Source organism: Pseudomyrmex gracilis, unplaced genomic scaffold (assembly GCF_002006095.1).
Source record: "Pseudomyrmex gracilis isolate BER0280 unplaced genomic scaffold, ASM200609v1 scaffold_28, whole genome shotgun sequence".
NCBI lineage: Eukaryota > Metazoa > Arthropoda > Insecta > Hymenoptera > Formicidae > Pseudomyrmex > Pseudomyrmex gracilis.
In genome coordinates, this window is record NW_018020612.1 from 962,360 (window position 1) to 970,870 (window position 8,511).

The 8,511-nt window shown below is 35.5% G+C and overlaps 1 protein-coding gene across 2 annotated transcripts; it reads left to right on the forward strand.

Annotated features, from left to right (window-relative positions):
- The first annotated feature begins 195 nt into the window (after positions 1-195).
- On the forward strand, positions 196-8,435 carry LOC109852333 (palmitoyltransferase Hip14). Of its 2 annotated transcripts, none has more exons than XM_020423395.1 (10): positions 196-1,254; positions 2,550-2,688; positions 2,795-2,994; positions 3,185-3,394; positions 3,476-3,770; positions 3,890-4,090; positions 4,607-4,768; positions 4,850-5,006; positions 5,141-5,385; positions 5,499-8,435. In XM_020423395.1, the coding sequence occupies exons 2-10, from the start codon at positions 2,551-2,553 to the stop codon at positions 5,733-5,735; spliced, it is 1,845 nt and encodes a 614-aa protein (XP_020278984.1). In that variant the 5' UTR covers positions 196-1,254; position 2,550; the 3' UTR covers positions 5,736-8,435. The 2 variants fall into 2 exon arrangements, with proteins under 2 accessions (XP_020278984.1, XP_020278985.1); XM_020423396.1 differs by having other exon boundaries at positions 198-1,254; positions 3,491-3,770.
- The last annotated feature ends 76 nt before the right edge of the window (positions 8,436-8,511 follow it).

The following is an 8,511-nucleotide window of genomic DNA, read 5'->3' on the forward strand; positions in this document are numbered from 1 at the left end:
CGACACGTAATTAGAGGTCTTAAGGCCTGCGTACACAATCCAATAAACTTGGAGAAATTGATTAAAGTAAAAAACAGAACTTGACAGAACTTGGACAGTAGCAACTTCCATTGACTCGTGAGAATCTACAGTCGTCAATGCAATTACTTTTTTGATTGAGAAAACTTGAACCGAGATCTTTGACCGAGTTCCATTTTGCTGTTGTACACAGGTCTTTACGAACACGGATTGGCAGTAAAAACAAAGCAGATCAGACAGAGAAACATACCTTTTCACGCTTCTCTTTCTTGGAGCGTCGAACATTTCCAGTAGGTATATCTGGAAAGAGACAGAGTACAGCAAGATCTGTGAATGCGTCGCAGCTGTCTCTTTTCCGAGAACCTTGAGGTCGTAAGCAAATCAACCAATCATAGGCCAGCATTAGCTTAAATTTGTTAGCAAGAATATAATGCGCAACGGCCTTGATCGGCACGTCGAGTGATTTCGCGAAGAGAAGAAAAAGTTCCGCGACAGCGGCTAAAAGAGAAAAAAATTCGACTTTATTAATAATTTACTTCTAAAAAAACAGAAAATTGGTCGCGAACTAGATTTCGAGCATCAGAGCTTTAATGATTTTTCGGTTTGTCACACTGGTTTATATTGTAATCGCACCTTCTTCCGCCAGATGTCTTCACGATGTTTCCTCGGGATGAGTGCTCGCCGACATTGCCGACTGAACGGAGCGAATTTTAGCGTTCGGTTCGCGCGGTTGTTGGTCGATATCGGGAGCTCGTAAACGCAGAAAAAGCACGGCGACGATGACAGAGTGGATGCGCGTTGGGCAGCGTCGGGTGACGTTTTGAAGTCGCGAGTGCTCGTTCGATAATATACGCGTCTCGTACTCGTGTATTTGCGACAGTACGCGACGTTTGGTCGTCGTCGCGCAGCGAACTGGAGAATATATCCCCGTGTTTCCGCGGAAAAGAGACACGACGTGTGATTTACTCCAATTGGGAAAGGAAGCGACACGAGGGTGCTGTGCGAAAGATCACAGCCCCGGTTCACCCCCCGGTTTAGGGACGTGTCGCGTGTGCGTGCGTGCGCGCGAGTGATATGCCGGGCCGGCATCCCGTAGCCCGGCGATACACGACATTGTTCGTCTGATGCAATTGATTCTTTTTTCACCTGACGCCCTGAGAGTCGAGCTCGCTCGTTGTCGTCGTCCGCTACTATGTGCATCACGCATTAATAGCGCGTAATCGCCATTCTTGCAAGGTGAGTTACGCACCGCTGTCTCGTCACGCATACTTTCGGATCTGTTACATGTATATATATATATAAATATGTGCGTGTATAAAATGTACATATATACATTGTTATACATATATATAACAATGTTGTATATTGTTATATACATATATATATATGTGCGTATGTGTGTGTATACGTATATACATACATATATAAAACGATTTATTTTCGTGCGCGCTCCGAAGATCGATCAGCGTGGGTGGGCGAGCGCTGTCCGGCTCTGTCTTTCTTTCTGTAGCTCTCCCCTAGTTTTTTCTCTCTCTCTCTCTCTCTCTCTCTTTCCCTCTCTTTCTCTTCTTCCTCACTTAAAAACGTGTCTAAACGTTTCGAAGCCAAAGAATACGATCTAAGTCGGTTAGAGTCTATTCCTGCAATATAGCAAAATGATAAAGATTTTAATTAAATTGAATATTCCTTTTAATACTTTCTTATGTACTTTCTATATCCCTTAATTAATTGTAATAAATAATCAGTGTACATGTGCGTTGTTTCTTTTAATGTACTGTATGTATACAAGGATGATCACGTACGGAATATTCAATAAGATTGATGTAATCGATAAGACTTGTACACACTCAAGAATACATTGAAAAAATATGTGATTATTGTTCATGTAAAAATTTTGCAACTCAACTTCAATTCTTACTCATTTTTTTTGTAATTAATTGAATCTTGCGCTTAATTCTAAAAAAGAAAATGAAAAACAATATATGTATAATACAGTGATACATACAAAATAAAAAAACTATATAATGAAGTAGGACTTTCTATATGGAAAAGTGACTTTTATAGAGAATTATATAATCTCAGAAATTGCTTTTCTCTTACATACGTACATGTTTGAGTGACTGCAAGAAATACACCTGGAAAGTGTGTTCTTTATTGTGTTCTTGACACAACATGTGATTTAGCACAATTTATATACACTGTAACGTATAACCTTTGGTTACTGACTTGAATATAAAAGTGCGCATTGACTTGAAAACAACGGCTGACTGACACAGCAATGTGCGCCATAAAACGAAATTTAAAGATATAATGCAAATTTTGACTGAACCTACAAAATATAAATAGGATGATCATTTATTTCAAGATAATTCCAAATATTTAAAAAAGAACAAAAAATAAAATAATAGTCCTAATTGTATATTTTGTGTAATTTTACTTTAACTTCAATTCACGGTTCAACGCTAATGTATAGCATCAATATAATATTATGTACATTATAGTATACACTTTGTGTGTTCTTCCGATTGTAGCATGTATGCGCTGCAGATACAAACCGCCTGCCAGGGCGAGAGCACTGGCGAACCTGATGATTCCAGCAGTCCCCATCAGGAACCAGCGCGACCTGCTACGCAGGATTGCAGTTCCTTCGACATCGTCAGAGCCACACAGGTAATCGCAACAACGAACAGAAGTACTAAATATAATAGCAGGAAGACTAAAAGAGTGTGATTACTTTTGGAGCTTGAGTCTAAATTGGTACAATTGGTATTTGCAGTACGGTTCGTTGGAACGAGTAACGGAGCTAGTGGAAGCCGGTGCCGATGTGAATCAGCCGGACTCGGAAACTGTGACACTGCTGCATTGGGCCGCCATAAACAATCGCAAAGATATCGTTAAATATCTCATCGCAAAGGGAGCTGAAGTCGATGCTATCGGCGGTGAATTAGCTTCCACACCATTGCATTGGGCTACAAGGTCAGTTTTTTACAAGTATCGCTGATATAATGTCACACGATTATAATGAGAATAATGGAAGTTTGGTGCAAATGAGTTTCTTTTTGCATCTTTATATTATCGTTGCGCGATCTCTTTGTTTTTCGCAATATAATTTTACGCGAACGACTCGTTCAATTTGACGAAAATTTATTCCTTTATCGCTCTCTAGACAAGGTTATCTCGCCACGGTTGTGATATTGATGAGGGCAGGTGCCGATCCGACGCTGAAGGATAACGAAGGATTCTCATGTATACATCTGGCAGCACAATTCGGCCATACGGCCATCGTCGCTTATTTGGTAGCAAAAGGAGTGAGTCCGAATACTCCTGACAAAAACAGCATGACGCCGCTTATGTGGAGTGCTTATAAAGTTAACAGGTACATAAAGTATTAAGTAATTATTGCGCGAGCGATACGGTTCGCCCAGATGCAATAGCATTATGTTGGTTACTTTTAAAGTCTTTCTTTTTACAGTTTAGATCCGACGCGACTGTTGTTGACTCTAGGTGCGTCGCATTCGTACACCGATGCCATGTACGGTAACACAGCCCTGCATTGGGCCATCGTTGCAAAAAACAACACAGCGATATCCACGTTGGTGCAACACGGGGCTTCGTTAGACGTGCCCAATTTCCGAAACGAGACGCCAATGACACTTCTCGGCCCGCATATCGGTGCCGCATGGCTAGGTTCTAGAATCAGTCAGGAGATTAGAGAGAAGCAAGGTCGCACGAGAACATGGTGTAGAGATAAGGTAAATCTTATGTTTACTCTGTACAGTTTTTTGAAAAATTTTATCAAATTAGATATTTAAACAGTTTCTTTGTGTGGTTACGTACTTTCATCGTACATTTACGTTTTTTTTCTTTTCAGAGAATCCGCTGGTATTGTATGGTGATTACACCGTTCGTAGCGTTCTATGTGATTGGCATGGTTCTGCAGAGTGGATGGGATTATTTACTAAAACTAGGTGCCTTCTTCATATTTTACGTAGCAGTGTATCTAATGAACCATTTCGTGTTCGACGAACGGTTATTTCATGTCTTACCGATGTCAATTTATTTGGCAACCAAGGTAAGTAATCGGCGACGCGTTTTAGATAACCGCGAGCGTCTATGAACGATTAGTTTTCTGATAAGCTGCTAAGTAATGATAAATAACGTTGTCGATAAGACGATAAGCTCAAAGCTCAATTTGATTCGCATAAAATATAGACGAAGCACAATTATCACAACAATGCGTTACGAGTAAAAAACTTGATATAACTTTAATTTGTAAAAGAAATCATTATTGCAATCACAGTTCGAACATTCACATTTGTTCTCTCACACAAATTCTGTTCAAATATGTACATAGTAATTGTTATCAACAGATATCTCTTTACAACATTCGAATAAGATAACTCATATATTGAAAATACAATAATCACTCACAAATTATCAACAGACAAATACATTTCTATATTGATAAAAATTTTGAGATATATTAAACAGGTAGGAAACGTTGAATGTGTTTTTTTTTAAAACAATTTCGAATAAATTGTACATGTTTACAAAATTAATTATGAACTCTTTTATATGTTGATTTTAGATGTGGATATATATCACATGGATATTTTGGTTGGGTATCCATGCAGCGTGGTATCTATGGTTGTTGTTAGTCGGAGGATCCGTTCCTCTCTGGATATGTTTCTTGCAGTCTTGGCGCGGTGATCCCGGAGTTATTACAGCTACTCACGAAGACAAATTAAATGTAATTTACATTATTCCTACGTGCAAAATCATCTGATCTACAAAAAAAACGAACGAAGTAAACGAACGTATTTATTTGCAGACAATAATTGAATTGGCCGAATCAGGTGGTTTTGAGCCACAATGGTTTTGCAGTAGTTGTTTGGTCAGAAGACCTATGAGATCTAAACACTGCTCCACATGTGATCGTTGTATAGCACGATTCGATCATCATTGTCCGTGGGTTAACAACTGTATTGGTAAGCAGATATTTAATCGTTTTTTTTTTTTTTTTTTTTTTTTTTTTTTTTTTTTTTTTTTTTTTTCACTATTTGGAGATCAATTTGTCATAGAACGATAATTAATTTTTGACATATATATTCATTTTTTACAGGTGCGCATAATCACAAGTATTTTCTTGGATTTCTTGCATCTTTGCTGGGATTGTGTATGGTCATTTTATCTGCCAGTGTGCAGTATTGGCAATTTGAATGTTGGTCGAACTTGACAAACGGTCATAGCGCGGATACCTATTTGGTAGCTGCGGCTACGTGCGACGCTTGGGTGATGTGGGTGGCGGCCAACACGTCCCTTCATTCCTTCTGGGTCGGGACTCTATTGGCGTGTCAGTGTTATCAGGTATGATAATATTTATAATTTTAACAAACACTGTACAAGTTGTATGTCTATAAACGAATCTTTGTCTCGAGTTGTAATAAATTGTTATTGGAATTATTTTTTTGTGTTTGCAGATTATGGTGTTGGGAATGACGACGAACGAACGAATGAATGCCGGCCGTTACAAACATTTCAAACAAGGAAATCCGTTTCACCGCGGTGCACTGCAGAATTTTGCCGATTTCTGTAATTTTAGTTTTTGCGGGGTGAAGGCAAAACCTAGCTCAGATTGGTTGCACAGTTTTGATCTCAAACAAAGCATCGAGAAGTTACCTTTGCTCGCGCAGAAAGACAATTTTCAGTACGTTTAGAATCTTTTGTAAGAACATTGCAACAACGGGGACTATGCATGTTGCTGTCGCGGTCGTAAGAGGCTAAATTGTACACACACGTCATATCACTTGCGTCTGATGTTCGCTTGGTTTCTATCTAAAACTTGCCGCGAACGTGTAAGTGACTTCCCAAGTATGGCAGTAATTGTGCATATATAGACGCGATTTTAGTCAAATTACACTACGGTAATTCTGAATAACAATTCTTCAACTTCAACAGTATGAAGAGCTGTTAAAATCTTATGATCGTACATATCCTGTACTTCACTTAAAGATAGCTATGAACGACGATATTAAACGGTGCACAAATATTTTAATTCATCACAGTTGACTCTTTGTTGCTCGGATTATTTGGCAAAACTTCAAAACTCTTTCTCTTGTGTTCCTAATAAATAAGTTAAATATACACAGAAATCTCTGTATTTTCGAAACTATAAAAAATATAAGAAAAAACAAGTTTCGATATTGTGCAATATTGATGTCGTAAATTTTTTTAAATAAAAAGACCCAGTCTCTGTAATCTGAGAGTTGAGCACAATAGAAGGTCAATTAATATGATTTTTTTTAGTGATGATTTTAATTACGCATTTAATTACGCAATTGTTTCTGTATATTTTTAGCACTAAGATGTCTTTACCTGATTACAAAAGTGCGTTTTGTAAATATTATTTTGTTTAACATGTACATTAATGCGTTTAATAATTTCACATTTAAAGTCTGTGGCACACGATGTTTTTTTTCATGCTAGATTGCACTAGAAGTAATTAATCGTGATTCACACAAAAGAGTTGTCATATCGTGATGCTTGCATGCGATATAACACGAAAAGAAACATTGTGTATCCGAAGGCTTAATTTCAATATCGCAATCCACAGCAAGCACTTGGAGCTTGAAAGTATATGCTGTTCAGTAAATAAATTTATAAACTAAAGCTCTAATACCTCTTTAATTAACACACATACACAAACACTATATAAAAAGTTATACTACTGTATCATTATTTTTTCATCACAAGTAACAATATAAGTAAAGTTTGATGTGATGGTGTGTATTATCAAAACGATAAATCCTCGCGATAAATTCACATAATAATTCGCAATTTTAAATTTAAAATACATATTTATGTAATAATTACACATATATTTATTTAATAATCTTGAAAGTTCTTCAACACGCGAGAGATTCAAATTCATATAAAGCGTGCAAATAAACTGAATAAAGAGTGATGTGGCCTATATGATATCTACAAATGTATAAAAATTTATGCAAACTAGAATGTATAAGAGAAAATCAAATGCTGTGCAGTAGAATTATAGCTGAGAGCAAATATTGCGTAACAGCTGTTTATACAGTTTAGTCTATTGTTCATATTTGTATAAGAGATTTTACCTGACTTAAGTGCCATGTTATGCTTCTTGGAATGCATTTATATGTGTGTACTCAACATTAGAAGATTTTGTTGAGATCAACTCTATTTGCATCAGTTATTGTTACGATTAAAGTATATCGTAATGATGTACACACTCTCTTGCGGTCACAAATCAATATTATAAATTATATGTAATATTTATTTAAGAGGACTGTTATATCTCATATATGAGATATATCGAATGTATATCTTAAGAAACAGTTAAGTTATAAAAAATTGCTTTTTATATGTTAAGCGAAGCGTTAAATCTAAAATATATTGTTACAGCGGGAAGAGGAGAAAAGACGGAAACAAAAAAATGATTTAATGCGACTAATCGCATCAAGTAGTACGCTTTGTTTGTATGTTTCCTATTATCTTCGAATTAATAATTTTTTCAAATTATATGTGTACAAATATCAGTGCAGAAAAATTTATAAATCAATGCTTGTACATTCCAAAATTAATGACGACATTTTATAACGAAAATGTTGTAGATAATGTCAATTTTGTATAAAATTCTTATGAAAACTTTTTCGATTACGACGAATAAGGTAATTGATGATAAAATATTGCAAGTTTAATAATTTTTTAGATGCACTCACACAGAAATGGTCTTTCTATAACAAAAATATTGAAATTGTTACATAGAACTCGTAAACTACAGAAGAATAAATTATGAAAATTTTTAAATTTTATTGAAAATGAAAGAAATGATATTAAATTCGCATAGTAATTTCCGTGAGTGTGTAAACGCGCCAATTGAACAAAGATTAAATATTTTGCATAATTTAGTTTTGATTTGACGATTAATGTGAACAATGCGATATATACATAGTTTTATCATGTATAGGATCGTTCCGTTTATACACGCAACTATGTACTAAGTGAGCTCGCAGTGCGTTTTATGACAAGAGATTATTTCAATATGCTGCTCATTTAACTGTTATATATTTGATTTGACCTGTTTGTAAATACTTATAAAACTTTAGTTCAATATATCGTAGAATTTGTAGAGAACAAGAACTTGTAGGAATCATGTCTCTTCAAAATCATCGATACATGTTTTTAACTTTAAGTTCGATTTATCTTTAATTTTTTTTCATATGATTACTTTTTTGTACACAACGACAAAGGGACGGTTTGTGTATGTGAATTGTGTATGAAAAACATACAGATAATTTTAATATGAGGATATATCTTAAAAAAATATATAATAATTACACAATTACTGCAAAACAAGTACTCCATGTCAATGTTGTTAGCACAGATATATATACATACATATATATATATATATATATATATATATATATATATATATATGTATGTATAAATTATATAGAG